We start from the raw sequence: 26,804 nt of genomic DNA, 5'->3' as shown, positions 1-26,804 counted from the left end.
ATTCAATATAAGTATTCTATTTTATTCCATAATTAATATTATATTATCTGTCACATACTGAATTGTGGTATGAAGAAACATATTCTAAAACTGCACAATATTGTCAAACTTTAAAATTTCATTGCAACAAGATTGCTCATTATGTTTCTTCTTCGTGAAAGTCTTTTTTATTGATTTTTCACCAAAAAATATGGTTTTCAGTATTTTGCTATTAATAAATTTGTCAATGGAAACTTTTTTCTTGGTTTCTTATGTACATTAAAAAGAATGATATTAATATATTTGAGTTGTGAATTTTACTCTGTTTACAATATATTAAATTATGGATAGATGAATAGTTTTATCTTCTGTCGAATACCACATGTTACACACTATATACACAATACACAATAGATGTGTTTAGTATTGTTGCCAGTATTTCCTTTTATTGATTTTTACTCAATTTAAGAATTTTCCAAATAATTAAGAGTTTAGATGACAAATACGAAAATAATTGGTGTTTGTAAACAGTCACTGTGTATTCAATCCTGTTCTCTTGGTTTTCAATTTTCTGAATTATAACTTTAAATGTATAGTAACATGAACACATTTGCAATTTTTATTATACAAAGAATTCACTTGAATAAAAAATCAAGAAAAGGAAATAATTATGGCAATATTGATGTAGTGAAGTGCAATAACATTTGGATTATTTTAACAATAAACTGCAATTTGCATGAAATGGGTTGGTGTGTATTAAAAAATTGTATGGTGTGAGACTTTTCAAAAGGGTGATTTAAGAATGAACAACATTCTCATTTGGTAACAATAATTTATAAATCTTACACATTTTAGCAATTTTGTGTCACATATTCTGTGCACTTGGAAAGTATGACATTTAAAATTTGTGATTAATTCATATTAGATATCAAAGTTAATGTTAAAATATACAGTATTAATTTACTTTTCCAAAATGTTTTTAATGTAAATTTAGAAGAAAATAAATTCAGTTATGCCATGTTTAAGAAAAGGATATAAATTTGCAAATTGCAGTTAGCTTTTAGTGTATTTAATTGTAGATATTATGTCTTTAGTTAACTCACCATTCTCTTTGAGTTTGATTTAGTTTATATGTTGCTGACCTTTGACCTTTGTTACCATAGTTACAGCAGATGTTTGCTGCTGCCAGTAGACGTCCCACACTTTTTCCTTTTTCCGGAATGTTCTCTTCTTTCATGCACCAAAACTATGTGGTAAGTGTTGTAGGGCTGCTTCAGTTTTTGAGTTCAAAGGTCACACTAACAAATCAGAAACTTTTTATTCAGTGATATATATATTATTCAATTTAATATATAAAGCACTTCCCAATTACAAACTAAGGTTAATTTCATTTGGACAGCATAGATTTTTTTACTGAAATTAGCAAACTGTAATATAAAAAATGCAATTTATTTGCAAGATTTTTGTTTTATTTATATCAAATCTTTGATATTGTTTCTCATTTGTTTATTTTAAACCAACACAGAGAAAATTATTGGATATATATAACAGAAATTATCATTTTTACTTTCACTTGATAAAGAGTTCCATTTCATTAGATCAACTATGTTTGGTGTATGGAATGATAGCAAGCATAGATGCCAACCATTACGATTTTTCCGTAGTTTTTCTGATTTTGCAATAAAAACTACGCTATTACGGTCAAAGTCGAATAGTTACGGATTCCCAATCATCGACGTTCAATTTTGTAAAACGCGGATTTTTACCATTACTTTTCCGTCCTGGTCCAGTATTTAGGAAACGCCAATGTAATGCCTCCGGTTTCTCGGGAGTTATCAACCTATTGTTGGGTAACCAACTGACTTCCGAAGAGGCAAACTTGCATTTTATTAAGTAGCTTTCCCCCTTTCTCTACTTCTCCTTGACAAAACGAAAATGTTTGAGTCGAGAACATCTGAACAATTAATGAATGGAATACATACTACAGACAACATGTTAAATGACAAATTTTAGTGTACATCACTTTGCAACCACTCGTCAGTAATTTTTATTGGTAAATGCACGTTTATGAATGATTACTGAAAACTTTTCAAAAATACGGAAAATTTGATAGTTTGTTACTGATTGTGTCAAAAGGGGGTTGGCATCTATGTAGCAAGAGGTACATGTCAGACTGGCTAGTTTCAACAGAACTTCCCTTCATTTTAACATTACAAATTTGTAAACCTTTATGGATTGTTATGAAACTTGGACACAAGCTAATCTTGAATTTTTCTACTGATAAATGGACCCCCTGTTTAAAGTCAACACCTTAACACTGACAGCAGCAATCACAGGTGTGAGACAGGGTTCTTTTAAAATGTAAGATATTTATTTTTATTAAAGTGGCTGTGTTAGATGAATTTATAATTTGCAAATTTATTCTATTTTATTTTTGTTGTGTTTCTTCTGTCTGAATAATGCTTCAAAATGTGTATCTTAGAGAAACCATCAAATCTTTTAATGTTGTAACTCAAATTGTTTTGTTTTTTTCTCTTTTATCAGGAGTTTTATCCCAAAATATATGTACTGGCTGAATTTGGATTAAATATTCACAGCTCCTCAAAGGATCAATTTTTACATGCTATTTCTATCTACCCCATTACTCCAATGACATGATGATCAGTGGAAACAATGGAATAGGAATTTGTTATTTTTTAGATTTTTAGACCTAAAGTTGGAACTTTGCTTGATTTCAAAGTTGTCCATGCTTTATCCTAGTTCAAGTTTTAAACAATGAAAATATAATTTTTTTGATATCAAATAAATGGACAGAAAAAAGAATGGGTTCTGTGTATTAGTTCCTGACACAAATCTCAAAACCTTTATAAAATGTGCAATTACTGTTCATCTAAGATTGAGTGTTTTAACACATTTCTTACCCGGAATAGCATACTTCTGTATGAATTATAAGTAAAATGCAAAAAAAAACCAACTGTTAGTATATAATATACTTAATGTCCTTAACCAAAATTGCTCAGTGTAACTGGCGGCTGATTTGTTGGTGTGACCATATTTCAAGACATGCATGCAAAATTTAATCTGTTTAGAATTTGCTTTTAATTAGTATTTGAAAAATAAACGTGACATTGGTCAGCAGCTTGACATTTTAGCTTACTTGGTCAAAACGGCCAATATGAGGTTTTGCCATCACTTGTTGTCTGTGTCTAATTTATCAGTCTGTATACAACTGTATAACTTTTTATGAACATCTATTCCACTCTAAGCTGTGAACTATACAGTTATAGGGGAGATAGTAATGTCACTAACATAAAATGTGGTTTTTGTCGAGCCTGCAACTTTTGTTGCAGAAAGCTCGACATAGGGATAGTGATCCGGCAGCTACAGCGGCGGTGGCGGCGTTAGCTAACTTCTTAAAAGCTTTATATTTTAGAAGGTGGAAGACCTGGATGCTTCATACTTTGTATATAGATGCCTCATGTTACGAAGTTTCCGTCAGTCACATGTCCAATGTCCTTGACCTTATTTTCATGGTTAAGTGACCACTTGAAAAAAAAGTTCAAATTTTTTGTAATGTTGAATTCTCTCTTATTATAAGTAATAGGATAGCTATATTTGATATGTGCGTACCTTGCAAGGTCCTCATGTCTGTCAGACAGTTTTCACTTGACCTTGACCTCATTTCATGGATCAGTGAACAAGGTTAAGTTTTGGTGGTCAATTCCATATCTCAGATACTATAAGCAATAGGGCAAGTATATTCGGTGTATGGAAGGACTGTAAGGTGTACATGTCCAACTGGCAGGTGTCATCTGACCTTGACCTCATTTTCATGGTTCAGTGGTTATAGTTAAATTTTTGTGTTTTGGTCTGTTTTTCTCATACTTTATGCAATAGGTCTACTATATATGTTGTATGGAATTATTGTAAGGTGTACATGTCTAGCGGGCAGATGTCATGTGACCTTGACCTCATTTCATGGTTCAGTGGTCAAAGTTTAATTTTTGAGTTTTGGTCTTTTTATCTAATACTATATGCCATAGGTCAACTATATTTGGTGTAATGAAAATATTTTATGATCTTTATGTCAGTCACGCAGGTTTTATTTGACCTTGACCTCATTTTCACGGTTCATTGCACAGTGTTAAGTTTTTGTGTTTTGGTCTATTTTCTTAAACTATAATAGGTCAACTATATTTGTTGTATAGAAGCATTGTTAGCTCTACATGTCTGCCTGGCATAGTTCATCTAACCTTGACCTCATTTTCAAGGTTCAATGGTCTTTGTTTAGTTATCTTGGTTAATGTTAAGTTTATGTGACAGTTGTAATAAAGCTTTATACTTAGGACTATCAACATAATATCAATGATTAGTATAGAAGGCGAGACATTTCAGCGTGTGCACTCTTGTGTGTACTTATATTTATTATGGTGTTGTATGTCACTAGACTATCATCATTATTTGGGGGACAGACATGAGCATCCATCAAGTTTCAGAAATCTTAGTTTATTTGAGATGGATATATTATTACTGTAATAGGTAGTTTATTTGAGATGGATATATTATTACTGTAATAGGTCAGTGATTCAGGCTCCTTTAGTTTAAATTTTTAAATTCAATAATGAATTTAACATGAGATCAAAAGTATTATATTGCCCCAATGAAATTTGAAATATATATTTTGCTTTCCTTATATTATGTTTTGAGCGTAGACTATTTATTAGAGATTTCAAGTACTCTTTGCTAATTATCTCAATTGGCTTTGCTTTGTTTTAAAAAACCCGCACTTTCTTTTCATATATTTTGTTTCACCATTAGTATTTTTTTTTGCATGTAAATTCCCCCTAACTACTTTTTATCCCTAACAACTTAATGTATTAATAAAAAAAACAAGAAATATGTTTTTCAGCGCAGCATAAGAAATGCCCTAGCAGTTATAAAATATCACTTATCTTATTTTCCAATATCAAATACGAAGGCTTTTGCTTTTTCAGCATACAACTTTGATATTTACTGTCACTTGTAAAGTAGTTAGATGCTAGATATCATTACTTCTTCTGCTAGCAAGTTCACTGATGTTTATGAGAATATCTTTGACATTGTCATTACCAGATCAAAAGCCTAGAACAAATTTTGTCAGTTTTGGAAAATGTATTTACAATGATTCCTAGAATAACTAAATGAAAAGTTAGAATATAGAAATATATTCAACGAGTGGTCAAAACAACACATTAATTGACGGATGCTTGTAGCGCGTGAGTTAATTGTCAGTATTATTCAGTCAATAGATGAATATTTTTTCAACATTTTTTTTAATATCTTTTTCTACGCATTCATGATTTGCCTTGGTGCCATGTCATCGACAACATTATAACAACACCTATTCTTGTATGACATCAGAGGAGTGAAATAACTGAAATTATTTTACATATGAAATTATCTTTTTTTATTTCACTGGGAAATCATATTGATAATTATATTATATTAATGCATTGCAACCAAAGTTAAGAGTTCATGGGTCCAGATAAAGGAACCTGACTTAAATGTACCACTTCAGCAAACTTCATCAGACCTGGTATATTTTATCTTTGATTCTAAACAAGAGCAAACTCAACTTGAATAAAGTAATGGGTTGCCTTGGTGATGAATATTATATCAATAGTGAAAATTAGGCTACAATACATAAGCCAGGTAAGTAATACAGGTTCTTACAACCTCAAAGTAGCTCACCTGGTCAGACTGGTCATTGTCTGCTGATCCTGACTTTCTGTAGTATAAAGAATGGAACATAATTAATATCTCATGTGTCAGTTCCGTAATCACTTACAATAAATATAGACGATCAAGGCTAGGCTGTACTTGAGAGACTATGTTATACTTCAATATGAAGAAAAACACTTTATAATTTACTTTCTATAATGAAACTTTATTATTATCAACCATTGACAAAAAAAAAAAAGGTTAAAAAAATACAACTGTTCCCGGTCAACCTTAGTCCGATAACGGTATATATGAAAAACGGACGAAAATTTTGGAACTTTGATGCCGGTTTTGAGCAAGTTTTTAATTAAAATTCAGTATGAGCGCAGCTTTGCCCCACTGAAATATTTCAACATAAGATGCATTTTGTTGGTATTATTGCTCTGACAAGATATTTTGTTGGGGCAAGAATGCGCTGGTACTTTTTCCGTAAAAAAAGTTAGTGAAAATGAGTAAAAAATTGTGAAAAGCCAACAAATATGCACGTGAAGTGTTGTCAAAACACGGCATTATGACGTCATAACTACAAAAAAAACATTTTTTTCATAAAATGAACATGTCCAACGGAAAAAGAAATCCATACACATACGAATAAGTAGAATTTGATAAATTCTCGAAATTGAGGCCAATTTTGCCCCTTCTCCTTTAATTGTGGTAAGGAAAATTGGTGAATTTATGGGAGAGATAAATTTTCGAAAAAAACAATCTTAATTTATTTAATTTGACTGTTGTGACAAGTCTGATGCACAGGAGACAATATAGGAGAAAACAAATGTGTGATATATTGGTCTTGATTATCAATGAAACCCAAATGTTTTAACAAAACTATTTGTGAACTGGTTATACGGATGTCTACTTCTGGATTTATTTCTCTAAATCCTGAAGCACCTGCAAAGTTATTTTAAAATGTGTATAATGAGTGTAAAATTACATAGAAAATGCAATTACATGTAATTTGCTTTGAACACTTGATATAACATTTTACTTAAAAAATAATTTTATGCTAATTTGTCAATTTTTAATGAACTTTAGTAGTACATTTTTAACTACCATTTGAATGGTCTTGATCACTCATGATGTCTGTATGTTATAGCTCATTGTCAATTGGAAAAACAGAAGACAGATTTTAAATGTATTGCTTTTATATATGTATATGCCCATTTTAAATGAAATTATACTTTCTACATTTAAATAGTAATTATTGCCAAAGGTGATGAAAGTAGATGTAGGAGAGTTACCCTTATATCATAGTTTAACGTTTAAATCTTCTCATTGGTTGGATAAAGGCTACTACTCACTCTGTCAGTATAAAAAAAAACTTGCTAACCATACCCATATTGTGTACAAAATGGCCTAATCTTGGTTTGACAAACACATGAAAACAATATTTCAGTTGGATCCCTTATAAAATCCATTTAACTTTTTTTCACCATTGTTTATTAATATTTTGTTTTATAAAAAGTGTAATTATCTTTCTCTTTCATACAAAAGGCAAGAATCTTTTTATTCAGGTACCAGATAAGCCACCTCAAGGGGACCAGAAGCAACAGTTGCGAGAAATTTTGGCCCAGAAAAGCAAGAGCAGACAGAAAAAGAAAGAACAGTGGCCTGATGGGACACCAGGTAGTATTACATTTTGTGTTGGTCAGCAACACTGTTTATAAAATATGTTTAGATTTTACATTTATTCATGGTTGTACCACCAAAATAAATGTAATATGCATGTTTTTAACTTGTTAATTGTTAACAATTGACTGTCAGTGGATTTTATACAAGGAATTGTCTACTCCATTTGATATTTTGATGCTTGTGTAAATATCTCCATGAAGAATAATAATCACATGTCTTGCAACGTTGTTTTTTTTAATTCTTAATTTATTATTTAAGGACCTGGACAATTCCACCAAGATGAAAGATTCCCTGTACCTCAGGTACCTGGAATGCCACCTTGGCAGGGTCCACCAGTGATGGGACCTCCACCACTTCATCCACAACATATGAAACCAGAGATGCAAATGAGAATGAGGGGTCCATTTCCTGAGGGGATGCGACAAGGAGTTCCTATGCGACAACCAAGACCTGGTGGACCAATGCAAGGACCACCTGGACCTTTCTCTCCAAATAGACTTCCTGGTCAGGTATTACAACCAGGTCATCATCCTCAGGTAAAAAAAAAACACCTTAAAAATCAATATGAAAATAAGATAGTGTATGATTGCCAATAAAACAACTATCCACCACAAGAGTCCAAATGATGTGAATGTAAGCAACTGTATTATAGGTCACTGTATAGCCTTCAACAAAAACAATTCAATCAATAATCCAACTTGATTTATGACAAATCCGTAAACAAAAGACAAATACCTTGTATGACAAACAGAAACCAACTTCAACCACAGAATGACAGCTTCCTGAGATGTGACATACACATAAAGAATGTTGGATTTGACATATATGCTAGGGTTTACTGATTTTCATTTTAACAAAAACATAAAAGCCATAACACACAAGTCTATGAGATAACTGTATAAAATATACTGGACAGCAACAAGAGCAGGATTGGCTGATTTCACTTAATCAAATTAACTACTTTGAGCTTACTTTAGGTTACTGAGCATTATAAAACATCTTTATCATTGTTTTGATTGTACTCATGTTTTTTTACTTTTATTCAAGTTTTCATTGTACATTATAGAATCAACTGGAAATGTATCATCAACAGATGCAACAACAGCAACAGTCCACACAACCACCAATACCAGGCCAGATGCCCATGGGGTACAGACAGCAAGACATGCCAATTCACCCTGGACATCCGGGACACCCTGGACACCCTGGACACCAACAGAGGATGGCATTTGATCCAAGTAAAGTACAACAAATACCACCATCCTCTGTAGGCAGTGCTCCAGAAGCTTCTGGTTCTGAAGCCCAACAGAAAGGATTGGAGTCCAGAATAGCAACTGAATCACAAGTTGGTCAGATACCCAGAGGACCTAAAACAGATATGACTAGACCAAAACTGGCTATGTCATCATCAGATGAGAAAACAGAGGAACATGATAATATTGATGATTTCCTAGGTAGGCATGACACATAATTTATATGGCTAGCTAATGTGATAATAGTGAACTTCATTAAAACCACTACTGCAAAACATAATATCTTAATAATCTGATGGCACTTATCATCCTTTATAACAGACACATCATGGCTTTTGTATGAAATTTACTTGTATTTTCCAGGATTATGAACGATAATTTGTCTGAAATCAGTAAAGTTTTTTCTTAGGGAATTATTTTTTAGAGCACCTATAAATTTGGTATCTGCCTTTATATGAGTGATCATGTTATAACATGTGATGCTTTTTCACACCCATTACTCATCAACATCTTGTTAACCGGATTTCTAATAGGGGATTATTATTAAATGTGCTCAATCTGTTTAGGTACCCTGATTTACTCCAACTAATAGTATTTGACTAATTTTAAGTTGTTGAATTTTCAATAAAAATGTAGATAACAGAAGCTTTAATAGTCAACAGCAGGTGAGTCATTTTGTATTAGTTTAAGGTAATGATCATGCCTTCATTAGTTTGTTTCTGTTATTGTTAACTTGTTTCTTTATTTGTCTTGTTCAAGCTTTTATTTATGCCAAACAGATGTTCGATCAAAGGCTTTTCTGTCACCTGTACAAATAAAGTTGGAGGTTTAGTAACATTTTGCCTGTTTCTTCTTTGATGTCCTGGTCATGTACTTTCATGGTTTAGACTTTAGTAACCACGAGTCATAGAGAAAATATATTCCCCATTTCCATTCTCAATTTTATTTGTCCAGGACATTTTACACTTGACCTACTTATAATTCATGTTATTTTTGAAAGGCGTGTGTGTGTAATATGGTTCAAATTTAAAGAAGGTCAATACAATAATGAAAGACCCTTCAATATGTGTAGGTCAAGGTTCAATGAAATTTGGTATTATTAAAATGGATTTATAAGGGGTAAATGTCATTTTGTAACGAAAGTTTTTCCTGATGAATTTATGTTAAAATTTAAATATTTCTTGAATTTAACTTTTTCTACTATTTAAGTACTTCTCTCAAATTGTTTTTAGTATTTTAGTAGTAAATGCAACCATGGTTGAATAAGGTTGATATTGACACATGGTTTTTAATGTTTATGTTTGTAGGTAAGACATTATCTTTGTGTCAAACTGTTTATGATACTTATGCATTATTTTATTCAGAATAAATAAGGTTAAGTAGCACAACGTGGAAGGATGCCTTCAAATTTTTAAATGTATTTTTGTCTTTTTTGCAGATTTGGATGGATCATTTGATATCCTAAAGTATGCAGACCCAGAACTTGATTTAAACATAGAAGGAAAAACAATATTTGATGATCTTGAGGATGAACCTGTTCCAGACTCTGAAGATAAAGGTCATGATGAAGGTGCTAGTAAACAAAATAAACCCAAGATAAATGAAAAAGGAGATAACATTAAAGTTGAAAATGTACAAAGCAAGCCAGAAAGTGATTTTCAGACCAAATTTTTAGAATTTAGTCAGAAGAAACCAGATGATCAAACTAGGTCTAATAATTTAAGTGAAACTGAAAAAAGTAAGCAAGAGATAAATCATATTGCAGCATTATTACAAAAGTCTGAACAGATAGGTCATAAACTAGAACGTAGAGATTCCCAGAAATCTGATGGAAGTGGAAAGGATCATACTGGTCCTAATACTCCATCAGGTATTATTGATGCGGCTGGAAATATTCCACCACAAGGAATGTCTGTTGGACGACAAACTTATCAGGCACAAATAAATTCACCAATGCACCCATCATTTCAAGCGGTGCCATCACCAGGATCTGCAAGTGGAAGTTTCCCACAAGGTCCAAGCACTCCTGGACTAGTATCACCTAAAATCCAGCCGTCTCCTCGCAGTTCAGCTCCATCGCCGAAAACCCCTAATGCTTTATCACCTTTCAGTCAACAACCATCAACTCCAAATGTATCTGGTCAGCAACAGTCACCATTTTCACAACCAACTAATTCTCCTTTTTCTCCATCTGTTACTTGTTCTCAGTCACCTTTCAATGCAGCAGCATCAACCTCTGCACCTCAGTCACCATATGGGCCCACTGTGTCACAACCTCCATATGGGCTACCACCAGGAAGTCTTCAGGCAGCATTTGGTACTCAGTCTTCACCCATGACCTCCTCTCAAAGTCCTGGTCAGAGGTCACCTAGAGGTGCTATTACACCGACCAACCAGTTTATACAGGGAGGACCCTATGGAAAACCCTCTGTACAGGTCTCACAACAGGGAGCCAGTCTTGGACCATCTCCAAATAGCATGATGTATGGACAAGCCATGGCTGGTCAAAGGCTTCCTTATACAGGTGTTACAAGTGAAGGATATGCTACAGATGTTGATCCAAATATGCATGTTATACAGTCAGGAGTAAGGATGCCAATATCAACAGTCCAAAGTACAATGCCTTACCAACCAAGTCCTGATGGAATGCCACGGTTCCCTGGACAACCACAGCTGAGAGGACAGGGAATGCCAACAGGATTCCCTGGTCCTCCCGGACAACCAGGTATGGCAGGATTTCCACAGGGAATGAGAATGAGGCAGCCTTCACCGGGAATGGCATCTCCAGGGGTGACTATACCAACGTCAATGAATCCATCAGCTAGACCAGCATTATTACAGGAGCAACCATTACTAATTCAAGACTTACTGGAAAAGGTTGGTAAAATAGTTTTTTACAGCACAAACAAAATATAAATTATTTTAATTTCTTAAATTTTGATCTGAAGTTGCATCATGGTTAAAAAACAAAGCAAACTATTTGTACATCACAATGTGGCATGGATATAATAATTTATCCTTTTTCCCACACATACAGGCATACTATTAAAATAATGAGATGTGGTATAATTGCCAATCAGACAACTATCTTTCAGAGAACTTAGGAAGATGAAGTAAATAAATACATGTCACCATACATAAGAGTTTTATTTCTCTGAATTTGGTAAAATTCTCAAATCCACATTTTGAAACCTGTAAAATTTTAGATTGATTTTACATTATGCTATTAATGACATTTAACATTATTGAACATTATGATTCTCAGTAGCTGATTAATTAAAGATCACATAGATAACTAAAATTTATCACACCCGAGCCACAGATCAGTAAACAGCAAATTAATACCATTATAGACCAAATTAAACTTTGAGAATAATTATTTTAGTTAACATTGATAATTCAATTCTTACTGTAAAGATTTTTTATGGAATATGTATTCAATATGTGCCAGTCAATTTCTCTGTAAAACATATCTTCTTAAATTTGTGTAGGAGAAACAAGAACAGCAAAGACAGGCACAACAGCAGGCAATGATGCATAGAAGGGAGGGTGGTCCTGTAGAAGGCATGATGAGCACTGGACCACAACAGATGTCTGTCCCTGCAGGAATTGCTGCTTATAGACCTAGAATGATAGAACAAAATGTGATGCAGAGGTAAATTAATTAAATGAAAACTGTTGGAATAATCTTTAAAAATGACATTTTGTGAACACTCCTTTACAAATTTTAGCTGCAGAATATTGCAATTCTTTATTATTAAATACAGATTTTAGATTTTAAAAGTTATGGGTAAAAATATCATTGGTTTTCATATCAGTTCTAAATCTCTGGACAAAGTAATTTTCTGACATTTTAGGCATCCAGTGGATCCAAACTGGATAGGCCCAAGGATGTTTGCACAGTCTCCAGATGGTCAGCCACAATTTCATGCTCGCATGCCAGGACAACAGATGGGTCAAGGACCAAGACTTCCAGCGCCATTCCCAGGTCAGGGAATTGGTCCTCAAGGGATACCACCCCCACCTCAGCCTCCCCTCCCACCAATGCAGGGTAAGTGGAATTCAAAAGCATGTTGATATAATTTGTCTACATTATAGACAAATATGATTGATAAGATTACTTCACTTAGACACATTGTGGATGACCCCTGTTTAAACCAAGTTCTTGAAATTGAGTATTGTCTTTTAGATATAGATTAATTTGTTTTAAGTAAGTCACAAACATGTATTAGAATATATAAGTATAGGGCCAGCCCCTAGAGAGCTTAATTAATTGTGATCCGATTAAGCTAGTGTTATGCAAAGATGTAATAGAAACACAGCTCTAAAAGCCTCTAGTTTGACAGTGCTGCAGTTCTTTACCCTTACCAGTGCATGTAAATTATTTTAATTTTTTTACAGGTGAGGTTAGCCCAGAGATAGAAAGACAGCATGTACAGTATGAAGACTGGCTTATGAAACATTCTCAGTATTTAGAGATGCAAATAAAAGCATTAGAAACACAAATAGCAAAATGTAAACGTACAAAAAAAGCTATCAATGCTAGAAATAGACAGGTAATAGTATACAATGGCCATGGACTGTTTTCTGATCTTTGGTCAGTTTGTTGTTTCTTTGACACATTCCCCGAATTTCATTCTGAATTTTAATATCAAAAATAAAAGTTATTCTTTACTCAGATAACAAACAAATAAAATAAACTAAAGGTTAGCAATTGAAAATGTTAAATATGACAGTAATAGCTTTAGCTGTAAGTTATCAAATGGTAGTTGATTGTATCATACTGTGCACTTAATACAATACCTGGCTTCATATGCATTTTTATGACCCTGCAACTACATTGTCAGTGCCACAAAGTTTTACCCTTATCCTTCATTCTTTCATCCTGCCACAAACAGTAATACAGATTTTTTCTGAAGTCCTTCACAGGTTTAGCTTATTTTTAGTATGTGAGTCTAATATGATAAGTTGCAGATCAAGTTTACTTTTGGTTTCGCTCAACTGATTTTTGCTGAAACTTCATAATTAATCAGACGCTCACACAGTGATAAATTGTAATGTTTGTGTACTTAATCAGATCTGATAAATTAATTGGTTGAATTAGGTGAGTGGCAAGGCTTAGCACAACAATCCATGTATTTTTGTCAGTATTGTCATAAATCAACATAGAAATATCATAATATCTATCGAAGTTAACAAATAATTTAAAAACAGTATTTGCATGAAAGTTTCCCTGTTGGTCATTATAGTTTTGCTTTTATAAAAGAAGTGATTTTCAAACTATCCAATAATAAAAGATGATTATTAATATTAGGCTAAGAAGATTGGTAAGGAACTTCCACCAAATGATCAGATAGAATTAGAAAGAACTACACAGGAACAAACCATGTTACAGAAACAACTGGAAGGGATGAGAAAGCAGCTACGTCATCATCAAATGGTCACACAGGATTACAGGTCAAAGAAAAGGGTTAGTACACAATTTTAAATAAAATGTGTAATATGTTTTTATTTTTTCTTTGGCAGGATTTGACAAATTCCAAAACAAGCTTGTTTATAATTGGAAGCATGAATTTATAATGGTGATGTGAAGTCGATGGGTGGGTGGGGAATAGTGTGCATCTAATATGGGTAATCAACTACTACAATCTTCAAAAAGTATCCCTTCAGAAGAAGATTGCACATATGTTCAGTTGTGAACCTGCTTTTATGGAATTTATCTCATTTTTCCAGACTTTTTCATCAAAATATGTGAAAGAGGCTACAATTTTTGTGTAATCATTTCCTCCTGATTATAATGCACTGATTATCATATCTTTTCAGGAAAGGTTTGGTGAACCACAAGTCTCAATACAGCCACCAGAAAATCAGCCACCACACCTACAACCAAGAATTCCTCATAATGGTTCAAATAGACTACCTCAGTCGGTACGACAGGAGTATGATGCTTACATGATGAATAAATTGCGTCAACAGCAAATGACTGGACAACAGCCCCCAATGGCAGCAGCAGCACCACGCCCACCTGTACATATTGTCGAAGTAAGTAACACTATCTTTATACCATATATCAATTTGGCCTTAGAGTATTATTCACATTTATTGAAATAGATGTAAGTAATCTTTAAAAAAAAAGATAAATCTTGAAAATATATTCATTACTCCAAACTTGATTACTCCATAGAAAAGTGTCTTCTTACATATCGATTCACATTTTCTTTTGATTGTACTAGTATGGCTTTAGTTCAATTTGTAGTCCTATATATATCTTGTTTGACTCTTTACTTTTAATGAGGTTGAGGCTCTTTCTAAGAATTGATGAGAATTAATCACTCAAACCTAAATATGATCATAATTTGAGATAATAAACTAATGTTTGCATAAATGTAGTCTCATTGGTCTTAACCCAATTAGTTCTGTTTAATCAATTAATTGTCAATATTGATATGAGACATAGATTCATGGTGCAGGTTTCTTTTTTGCACCCTAACAGCAAAAACTTACAAGGTTCTGTGTTTTGATCTTCATACAATTTAAGAAAAAGATTTTTTTTGGTCTATTGAATGTTAATTTAAAAAAAAAGTTGCTAACATGGACTGCATTCTGTGATGATAGCCAGACATTTTTATTTAGTGATTTTCAGACAGTTTTCCTAGGTTAAACTACCTTCAAATTTTGATGCATGAGCATTCTGCAAGGATTGTATTTGAAGTAAATATTTTGTAAATCAGTCTTTTTATGCTGCTGTATTATAGCAGTAATAATATTAGGTCAGTGCCAAAAAAGCTTTGGCCAAATAAGGTTATATTAAATGTAACCCATGATCTGAAAAAATTGCTTAATTTATTATTATACACAAGTTTAAAAGAGGGAACAATATGTTTTTGCATGCCTTCAGTTGAAGATTCGTCTGACTACCAAGCAGTATTTATTGGTATTTGGCTAGATCAGTGGAACAACAAGAACAGCCAATACACATTATATTGAAATTAGCAAATGTTATTTTTTTTTTATTTCAAAATTAGGTTTACTGAATTTTGAAAACTAGATCACATATGATTATATTATAAACATGAATTAAGTCATTCTTTATTACAATGCAAACAAAGGATGTATCATGCTACCTCAAGCTAGAGTCATCCATTTCTGGTTTTATCTGTAAGACTGCTTTCCTGCATTCAATGGATCCAGCCTTATCAAAATAAATAATGTTTGGAAGTCAAAGGAATCTGACTCCCTTAGTTAAATTTAAGATCATGGGATAATTATATTCCTTGGCCTGTTTGCTTACACATGCCCTCTTTGATTAAACAGTATGACCCAGAGAAATCGCCCAAAAAGTCATCTAAAGTCCCTGTGGCAATTATACAGGTGAGAATTTCAATCTATATATATTATCCTAGTCAGTGCATGCACCGCTTTAATTAACATTGTCTTGATGTTTGCAGATCGCTTTTTATGAAGCTGAACCTACTGGTTTATGATAGGATGATGGTTTTACTCAATAATTTCACAGATATTAATGTGATATTTTCTGTACTGGTCATATAATTGATCTTTGTTCAGCTGTTACGGCTAAGGAATAACCTTGTGCAAATCAACTTTTCAAGGACAAAAAGAGCAGTATAGAAAATGTCAATTAACAATGTCTGTTCATTAATTATTTATTTAATGATAGAATTTTTATGCTCCACCTACGATAGTAGAGGGACATTATGTTTTCTGGTCTGTCTGTCCGTCCGTCTGTCCCATTCCAGGTTAAAGTTTTTGGTCAAGGTAGTTTTAGATAAAGTTTTAGTCAAATCGACTTCAAACTTAGTACACATCTTACCTATGATATGATCTTTTTTACCCCAATTTCACGGTCCATTGAACATAGAAAATGATTGTGCGAGTGGGGCATTCGTGTACTGGGGACACATTCTTGTTTTAATGTTTTCTTTAGTTTCAATTTTCTCCTCATTTGTTAAAAATAACAATCTTTTGCATGGTCCTTGCTGGGATATTTCTGTAATTATTTCATAGAGACTTTCTGAATTTGAGAAAATCTATGTTTACTTTTCTGATGTCCCCTATTCTGGGATTCTATCATAGCATTGTGACTTATAATTTTCCTCATAAATTTTGTAAAGGGAGGTATTGCAAGTGTTCTTTATAGTGTGCTTTTCGGGGGTAAAAAGGTTCTGAGTGGTATGATAAAATGGTATATATGGTCAGTTATTGTCGTTTTTGTTTGTTTGCTGAATTCCAGTGCTTCTCCAATAACAATGGGTTAAATAGGAACCAACATTTTAAAATCTTTTTTGTTATTTTTAATGCCCTCACCGCTATTCAAAGGGGGGCATTAAGATTTACCCTTGTCCATACATCCTAAATTGATTTCCTTTCTTTAACATTAATTTACCTCAACCATATGTTATGATAGTAATACACACAATGCTTATTACAGTACCACCAAAAACAGATTGAATATAGGTGACATCAATTTCACAGTTTTTAAATTGCCTCCCTTAATAGATTGGAAAATTGCGGAATTTACCTTTCCTTCTTCTTTAACTTTGCCTTAACCAAAATGTTTTGAAACTTGTACACAATTCTTATTACCACAAAAGTGCATATCAGTTCAAATGTGATATTTATATGAGTGTATTAATGCTCTTAACATAATTTAAAACTGATATTGTCCATGTGAAACTAGGGTATTCCAAAGGGAAGTCACCTGAAAGAGAACTGTTTCACATGAGTAATATTTGAAAGACATCTGTGTTATTGTTGAGTGATCCATAATTTAATCATACATAAACAGCAGAAGCACTATATAGTTTAATTTTGGTGAATGAAATAGGTTGTCAGTTTATAGCAGAATAAAACCCGTTAGATCTGTCTGTTTTAGGGAACATTGTTGGTGAGGAGTTGGTATTATGCTTCTGAAGTTATTTCAGAATTTTGTATTGTAATGTTGCTTTGGTAAAACTTTTGTTTACGTGTTAAAAGGAAAGTTCTAAGCAGTTGTCTTCTCTGATAATGGAACAAAATGACCCCTCCATCTAAGATAACAAATACTGTCCATAAATATTGTCTGACTGTAATGTAATCAATCTACCAAGGCTACTATAATTGGAAGAAAATCTAAAGCACTCATTTTGATATATTGCAACCATGCTGAAAATATATGATTGTTTTACACCCCATTGTTTCATTGTTACATTGTTACACATTTCTGTATTGTGTATCCACCCTTAAAAAATCTAAACTTTGATAATCTGGAATTGAACAATTTTTTATATCCAAATTTTGAAATGCTTCTCAGAAAGTCCCCTCTCCTCATAACTCAGGTGATTGGGTGTTGTTACATGGTACAGGATGCTATGCAACTGACTGTTTTGCTTTTAAGAGAGTAATTTGCCATAGAAAGGATGAGGTGCTTCTTAATTTGAATATTTTTTGTTGAAGCACTGCCTTTGGTAAGTGAAATAGGGGATAACTGGCAAAAGATCGATTGATCTATTTAAAAAACCAACTTGAAATCCGCAGGTTTGTCTTTTTTTATTTTAATAACCAAGAAAACTGCATAAAATCTCATCTTTTTTTTAATGTGTTTATGTTGTGCATTTGTCTTCTGATAATAGCTCATCATCTGGAAATTGCTGTTAGTTGTTTTATCTTGTCTTTTATTATAAATGTTTGTCTTGTAATTTTTTTTATGTCTGTATATCATTTTTCATTAACTTGAAATTAGCTAGATATATGTTTACTAAACATTCAGCACATTGTACTTTCAGAGAGCTTTTAAATTCTATGTTTCTTCGATTTTATTGTTACTCCTTCAACATAAGTCAGATAATAAATAATCCACACCATATTTATATCAGCAAGAGAGCTAAGTAAGAGGAATGATATTGTATGTGATTTGAAAAAAAATATCTGTGGAATCATTTAAATTTTTGGGTAAACCGATTTTTTGGGATTGAGCAAAATTTGCATCTTTTTTTATTCTTTATTTCATGGTTTTATCAATTTATTTTCAGTATGCAAACCTATAGGAAATTTGAATTTGAATTTAATGACCCACTTAAATCTAATAAATAACCAACTTTGATAATGAGTTCAGATTATTTCAGTATTTTTCAAGGAATTGCCTCTGGTCGTCAATTATGCACCCCCAACCCATGATGATCTGTAAGTAAGTCTGTCACACCCACTCTGACTTCCTTGTCTTAACAAATGACAGCATATGTTCTATCTTTAGTATGGGTAAAAGAGGTATCCATTGTTTACATATTTTGTGATGCAGAAATTGCAGCATATATTTGTTGACATTTTAATATTTGCAAGAGGAACATACTCAAAAACTTATATATACATAAATTACATTGATTCCTAATACAACAGTTCAATCTTTTTTTCTCTTTTATATTTCTCCCTGCAAGGAGAAACATATCTTACCTCTTTAACTTTACACTTCCAATTTAGTATAGTTCCCTTTTTGGGCAGGCATTTGCATTTAGCTTAAAAACAAAAAAAACATATATTTCAATAGTCTTAAAATGTATGCATATTTTATACTTTTATTATCTTTTTTCTCAGCTACAACATCTTAAAAAACATGAAATATGGATTGCAATCTGGTGGCCGAGTCAGCCTTAACTATTGGTATAAAGCTTTATATTTCAGAGGGTAGAAGACTTCGATGCTACATCCCTTGTATACAGATGTCTTATGTTAATGCTTTATTCAATCATCCAGGCCACTGGGCTTGGCTGGGGTGAATTATGTTTTAGGAAACTACTCCGAGATTTTCTTTTATTTAATGAAGTTTCAGAAGGGGTTTTGCTGTATTTTTATTCGAATGTTTTCTCTCATATTTTTATTGGTTGTGTAGATGATCATTTTATTTTTAGAAACTTTTATGTCCCTTCTAACATTTTTGTATCTTATCATATCAATATGTTATACATTTATCTGTGGTATATGTTTTTTCCAGAGCAAGCTGGAGATGACATTAAACTACATTGTAGCAATCTCATTTAACTGTATTTATTTTCTTAATTTACTAAGATTTATAGTCAGTAAAAAAAAAGAAGCAAGAAAACTTTATCTGTTGAATTACTTTTTTTTCAAGGATAATAATCCATTTAGTGAAGGATATCAAGAACGTGAGAAAATGGTGAAGGTCCACCCAGAACCAAATCTTCCTCCTATGTCATCTGCAGAAACAGGTAAGGTCATCTGAAAGCGTTGCACACAAGAAAATTGTTTCAATGTCTTTGCTGACACATATGTAAAAAAAAAATTAAAAAAAATTAGGACAAAATTGATTCATTCAAGTTACCAGATATTTAGGTTATCAAAAAAAAACACTGTTGGATATAAAATATTGAAGCATTCCAGTTCCCTGTGGTAAAATGTAATGCTTCAACCATATCGGTATTACCGTAATTCATTACAAATAAAGTAGGACAGTTTAAACAAATTCTTCTGCCATTTATGCTATTGTAGAAAGACACAGATCTTTATTATATTTGAAAAAAAAATGATTAATTAATTTGATGCACATTATTGTCTCATTTAACAGGAGACCAGTCTGATAGACCTGTTCCGTTTTATGGTGAAAGAACTATGTCATATGATCAAAGTATACGTCTCCCAGCATCATCTAGTGGTGAACAACAAAGATACCATCGTAAGTCATATTTAAATAAATCATTTAGCAAATTCAAAAAAAAAGAAGTTACAAATTTTTAAGAAGGAAAGTGTATATTGTAGGACTTGTAGTAACGAAGGAGAAATATGTAATAAAAAACATCCTTTTAAACAATTAGTTCATTTCTTTCATGTTTGATTGACCTTGACGAAGGTTTGTATTAACAAAATGTTTGTAAGATATCTTTGGTAATTTTCCTCTTGTAATTTGAAACATTGTTTAATAAAGAGCAGTGATTTATTTATAGTTGCTTATTGTATTAGCCTTCACTGATAACTGTCCATTGCTATGGGTTTTTTTTTCAGTTCAAGGTCCAAGATTTCCAGATCCAAGTTTGATGGGAGAGCAAGGTCCAAGGCCACCCATGCCAACTGGTTTCCCAGGACCACCTATGGACCAGACAAGGATGGTCTACAGACAAGGGGCTCCATCATATGGACCAGGTAAAACAGTTAAAAAATGAAATATGAATGGCTTGTTTGATAATACTTACTACTTATCTGTGGAATTTGCATCATCTATAGTTTGGTCATTTATGCTTATTATACCCATGCAATAAAGCTGCAGATTAGAATATATTAGCTATACAATGCCATTTGATAAGGAAGTTTCCCTTTTGAATTTTCCTTGGAGCTCAATATTTTTGATATTTTACATTTATATACACTATGTTTGTATGCAAGTTCATTCATAACTTGACAACAGAGACTAAATGACTGGATGAACTTAACTGTACAAAGAACCACCTCTTAATTTTCAATATTGGTATCAAAGGAAAGATTTAAATGTGTTAAAAGTTATTTGGAAAAAAAGGAAACTATAGATGTGTCCTGTCATTTTCTCACTATTTATTAGTAAAGAACAACTATATTTGATATAAAGAATAATTGCAAGGTATACAGGTTTGTCAGAGAGTGTTCTTCTTTTCTTGACTTCGTTTCATTGGTCATTGATAAGCATAATTGTTTTTGTTATTAGGTGCTTTTCTCAGGTATTTTAGCAAAAACTTAACTTAAACGGATAGATTGTGAGGTGTACATGTCCTTCTGGCAGCGCTCATTTAACCTTGACATAAATTTCAGTATTCATCCAATTTATGTTCAGTTTTCAATTAATTATCAGATACTATACGCAATATGTCAACTATATTTGGTGTATGGAATGATAGTAAGGTGAAGATGTTAGCTGGAATGGTTCATTTGAGTTTGACCTCATTATCATGGTTCATTTGCCAATATTTGTTTTTTGTGGTTAATGTCTGTTTCCCAGGATACTCTGAACAATAGGCAAACTATCATATTTGGTGTATGGTATGATGTTAAATGTACATGTCTGTGTGGCAAGGTTCATCTGACCTTGACACTCTTTAACAAAGATCATTATCAGAGTGCATTAATAAATGTAACATTTTCCTGATCTGTTTCTCAGATATTATAAGCAATAAGCCACATTTATTTGATTTATGGAATGATTGTAAGGTGTTTCTGTCCATCTGGCAGGATTTGTTTGACCTTTACCTCATTTCATCAACACTTAGTTTTTGTGATTAGGTCTGTTTTTCAGTTCTATAAGAATTAGGCCAAGTATTTTGTGGTAAGGAGAACATGTCCATCTGACCTTGAGCTCATTTTCTTGGATCATTGACATTGTTAACTTAATAAGTATACATGATAGCTGTAGTAAATTATTGAGCTTAAAAACTTTCCAACATCACATTTGATATTGACCATTAGATTTGGTGACACATTTCAGCTAGTATGTTCGCTAGTCATGACATGAATGAGCATAGATCATATGTTAAAAGGTTGATTCTACAATATTATTTTAGGCTTTTTAAATTTTGTGTCATTTTGGTGTAAGGGAAGGAGGGGGTGGGGGGGGGGGGGGGGAGGGGGGTAAATATTTCCTAACAGGTTTTTTTTTTTTTTTTTATGAAAACCAGTTGTATATGCACAACTAAAATATACTAATACTGTAAAAAGAAACTAATGAAAGGAAAGGCTGTAAAGTTTCCCTTTAAATGTTTTTTGTCTAATCTGTTTGTCCTTTTAATCTAATCTGCTTGTCCTTTTTGTCTAATTTGTTTTTCCTCTTTGAACAATGAAATATATTTAAAATGTAATTATTTAAGTATACATCTTGAATTGGTTTGTGGTAAGATAAAAAAAAAATTGATGTCGATATTTTCATAGTTTAAAATACAGGAAATTATTTTTAAATCTGTTTCTCTAAAAGGCATATACAATTAGATATGAATCTTAAAGATTTTATTTAACAATTGAATGCTCTTTTTTGTAAATTTATTGGGGTGTAAAAGTGTTGACCTAAGTATATTTTGTATGAAGCGTGGAAGCACTTCATACTAAAAATGTGCACACGGTCAACGCTTTTACAACCCTATAAAGTTACAAAAAAAAGCATTCAATACTTATAATTACATTTTTACCTATGGGATCATGAAAACACGCCTTTTATCAAGTTTTTAATTCATTTACCTGTGCACTTTATTGTGGGACCTCAAGTCATCATGAATGAAAAGTTGCATTGTGTAATGCAATTGATTAAGGAATATCACGAGATTGCTAGTTAGCCAATTAGAATAACGTTTTATAATGAAGCATACATCTAATGTGATTATTATGGGATAATATAGTTAGAATAGTAGGTAGAATATCAGTATTTGTACTAACTGCTGTTTCTAGGCTATGGACAACCACCCATTGCTAACCAACCAGACCTCAGCATACCTCTTGAGGCAGAAAAGAAACCAAAGAAAAGGAAAAAGAAAAAGAAAGCCGAGAGTAATACTGGTTGTTGTGTGCTTTCTGCTGTAGACAAAGGCTCATTTATACTGTTTCTGTCTATATTTTGTTTGCTTTTGATTTGAAACTGTCCTAATACAGGTTCTTACTATTTTTTTCTTCAACATTTCAATTTAATATGTAGGTACACAGAAACACAAACATGATTTAAATAGTGAAGCTGTGAGAGTTGATTGTAACTCTGCAATGAGCAATTATGAAGACCTAAGTTGACACTGAATTTTGAATATCTATTGCCCCCCATTTTGGCATTCTTGCCCTTTATTATTCATCATACTCTAGCAAAAATTATGTTAAAAGAGGGATATTCATTGTTACCTTTTGTACTCATTTTTCAACTCATTCAGTCTGAATTGCTTTTTTCAATCTTCTTTCTATAACTAATATGAAGAGATTACAATTCCGTTTTAAAATAAAAGGAAAAGAATATAAAGTTTGAAATTTGAAAACGCAATACATTCCAAAATTCTATCAATTTTTTTTGCGATATAAACCTTGGAACATATTAAAATTGAAAAATCTTGATTTTTACAGATACAGACCAAAACTGATCATACATGGATAGACATGATCAGTGAACATAATCATTGTTTCATCTTTCAAATTATTAGTGGCAGGGGGTACTGTACAGAGAGATTTCTTATGAGAAGTTATTTATCAATTTTGAATTTTATTCCCATTAATAATGAACACATTTTCATAAATTTACAGTAAATTCATTAAGAAAATTGATTTGCATATTCACAGTTGCTACAGTTAATTTAGTTTTTGTAAAGTTATACTCTCAGAAACTGATACCAATATAGTGCTGAAACGTGTAATTGAGCCTTCAGATGTTGTGATGACTGAATGTTATATGTTGTTTATTGTTATTCTATAATTGAATATTCACATACACATTCTACATAAATTCATGGATATTTTTACATATGCTTTGATTAAATACAACTTTGTATTTAGTTATTTATATGAAGTTATATTTAGATTTTTACTTTCACTTTTCTCATGGTTTATTTTGCTCATGGTCTGTAATCATCTATGACTACTCATGTGTGAGGTCTTCCAGCAAATCATTTTTTTCATTCAAAGACCATATAAAAAATGTAAAGTTCTTGGATATGTTCACAGCTTTTTTTGATTTTTTTGCTAGAAATAAAAAAATGTTTATAACATATTGTACAGTTAAAATGCTATAATTTAAGACAACAGTTTTTATACCCCTGTTCCTAAGGAAGTGATGGTTAAAGCAATTTACCTCTATTCATCTATTTGTCTCTAAAACATTTCTCTTGAATTTTTTCTCAGCAGTTACAGAGCTTCTTGATATTTTGTATCAAACTTTAAATTGATAAGCTAAACTGTGTGACACATTTTCAAATCCTTCCTTTTTGCCACATTCATGTGTGTTCTTTATGTTTATGCACTTATACAAAGTTTTAGGTACATTTCCTCCCAGCAACTACTAGTCAAAGCATCTTGATACATGTATTTGGTAATAAGCTTGATATAAGTTATGGTCTGAGACATCTGCCCTCCAGTATTTACTTTGTTAGCCACATACATATTTTTTCTTCACATTATATGATTTATAAGTAATTTTATCAGATTTTTCTCAGGACTTGTAGCCTTGGTGATTGATGGTCTTAAATAGAAGTTCATCTATTGTATCAATTAATAGCCTTTTAACATTGAGGTTTTTAGTTTGGTCCCTGCAAGCGACAGGTACAAATAAACTTCAATTTTAATTGAGTAGGACTGTCAGTTTTCCTGTCGAGGGTTTTGGTTCTTGTTGTGTACATGGTCTACCTGACTGCCACTATATAGCTTATGGTGCTGAAAGTGGCATTAAACATCAACACTCAATTAATCTTAGGAATTACAAAACATAAATTCTTAGTGTTTGGTGCCAAGCTAGATTTTGGTATGATATAGAGAATGACACATTCTCATATCCGTATTATCTCTTTTTCAATCATGTTCCACATAGAATTGATTACTTTGGGGATTGATTCAATCTTTTCACTCATGTTCAACATAGAACTGATTACCCTATAAGTATCTAGTTTACAAATTTGAAGATTGTACAGACAAAAAATTGGGTTGAGATCAAATGTGGAAGGAATGGAAATAAACAACAAAACATGTAAACAAAAGACAACAACCCTAAAAGACCTCACTGGACATATTTTAAAGAAGTTTTCAGATACACTACTTTTCTCTGCTTTATTTGTATTTAAATAGATGTTGTCTTTTTAGCTGACCTGACTTAAGAACGATTTGAGCTATTGCTATCACTTTGCATCTCTTGTTGTCCTCTCAAGATTTTTACATGCTACAATCAGCCAATCAAGCTTTTTGCATTTTTCAAAATTATATATGATGACATCATGACCATCACAATTTATATATGATGACATCAGGAACCTCACAATTTATATATGATGACATCAGGACCCTCACAATTTATATATGATGACATCATGACCCTCACAATTTATATATGATGACATCATGACCCTCACAATTTATATGAAATCTACAACTAAAAGTCAAATCAAATGAGACGCATCGAGAAATGTTATTCTTTTATTCTGAAGTATGAAATAGAACATGATTTAGTGTAGAATATTTTTTATGATAACCTTTCCTGTTTTTCTTTGAAATTTGTATTCAAAATGTTGGTTTCCTCCTGTCCCCAAAAATCAGTCATTACCTCAAATTTGTCATGATCTGAAATCTTGCATTCAGCAGATGATTGTTGTTTTCCTACATTTCTTTGTAAGATATTTATTAAAAAAGATTTTGTCCATGGGCTGATATAAATATTTGCAATACTTGAGACATTGGAACTCTTGATTAATTGATTTCAATTCTTGTAACAGTTCTAAAGATATAACTTTTCCAGCACCAGTGCCTATATTCCTTAATGAGCCCAGCTAATACCATCTAAATAGTAGGATGAAGTATTTTATGAGAAATTATATATAATAATTGTGATCCTTTGAATTTTTTGGTATATGAGGATTCCTTAATTGACAATTTTTTATTTAATAAAAGTTTACAACAGCTGCCTATAAGTTTGCTATATTCTGTGTCTCCTTGTTTTCTAGCACAATTGTTTATATTAGAAAAACACAACTTTGTTTTTATTTTTGTTTTCCTCTGAAGTTGATGTTATGTTTTAGCATTTGAAAGTATTTCAATTTTTATATAGGATAGAAAAACAGAATATCTTTTTTTATGAATTTATTTGATTCTGTAATATTAAGATATTTATGTTTATTTACAATCAGGTAACTATTATTTATTTTATAAGAGGTTGGTAAATAATTTATAATGTTTTTCATATTTTTCAGTTAATTAATTTGTTAATTGTAGTTTATAGGCTAAAACTGAAGGTAATTGATTTCAGTTATTCCAAGTGTAATCAAACAATTATTAATTTTAGGTACACTTACAAACAATTATTAATTTCAGGTACAATTACAGATGAGACAAAAATACATAACACATTAAATTTTTTTTAAAAGGATATTCACTGCTGTTGTTATTGAATTGTTTGTCAGATATTCAAAACCCTCTGGTTTTATCCATGTAGTGCCATGATTTTTTTTTTATAGTTTTTAAAGAAAAAAGGTGCCAACATTAAACTTGTGA

General features: G+C 32.0%; 1 protein-coding gene across 16 annotated transcripts in view; it reads left to right on the top strand.

The window, feature by feature from the left end:
* LOC139510179 (histone-lysine N-methyltransferase 2C-like) overlaps nt 1–26,804 on the top strand; it is a 75,704-nt gene that overhangs the window by 43,148 nt on the left and 5,752 nt on the right. For 7 of the 16 annotated variants that reach the window (XM_071296552.1, XM_071296550.1, XM_071296554.1 and 4 more), the window contains 15 exons: nt 1,143–1,232; nt 7,251–7,362; nt 7,627–7,904; nt 8,435–8,822; nt 10,060–11,498; nt 12,113–12,276; nt 12,479–12,672; nt 13,023–13,177; nt 13,936–14,091; nt 14,445–14,663; nt 15,936–15,992; nt 19,744–19,840; nt 20,197–20,304; nt 20,631–20,768; nt 23,028–23,126. In XM_071296552.1, coding sequence (XP_071152653.1) covers nt 1,143–1,232; nt 7,251–7,362; nt 7,627–7,904; nt 8,435–8,822; nt 10,060–11,498; nt 12,113–12,276; nt 12,479–12,672; nt 13,023–13,177; nt 13,936–14,091; nt 14,445–14,663; nt 15,936–15,992; nt 19,744–19,840; nt 20,197–20,304; nt 20,631–20,768; nt 23,028–23,126 — 3,694 coding nt within the window. The remainder of the gene's footprint in view (nt 1–1,142; nt 1,233–7,250; nt 7,363–7,626; nt 7,905–8,434; nt 8,823–10,059; nt 11,499–12,112; nt 12,277–12,478; nt 12,673–13,022; nt 13,178–13,935; nt 14,092–14,444; nt 14,664–15,935; nt 15,993–19,743; nt 19,841–20,196; nt 20,305–20,630; nt 20,769–23,027; nt 23,127–26,804) is intronic. The other 9 variants (XM_071296560.1, XM_071296557.1, XM_071296561.1 and 6 more) reach the window with 5 other exon arrangements.

This window comes from Mytilus edulis, chromosome 2 (assembly GCF_963676685.1).
Source record: "Mytilus edulis chromosome 2, xbMytEdul2.2, whole genome shotgun sequence".
NCBI classification, from domain to species: Eukaryota; Metazoa; Mollusca; class Bivalvia; order Mytilida; family Mytilidae; genus Mytilus; species Mytilus edulis.
This window is presented reverse-complemented; position numbering and strand designations above follow the sequence as displayed.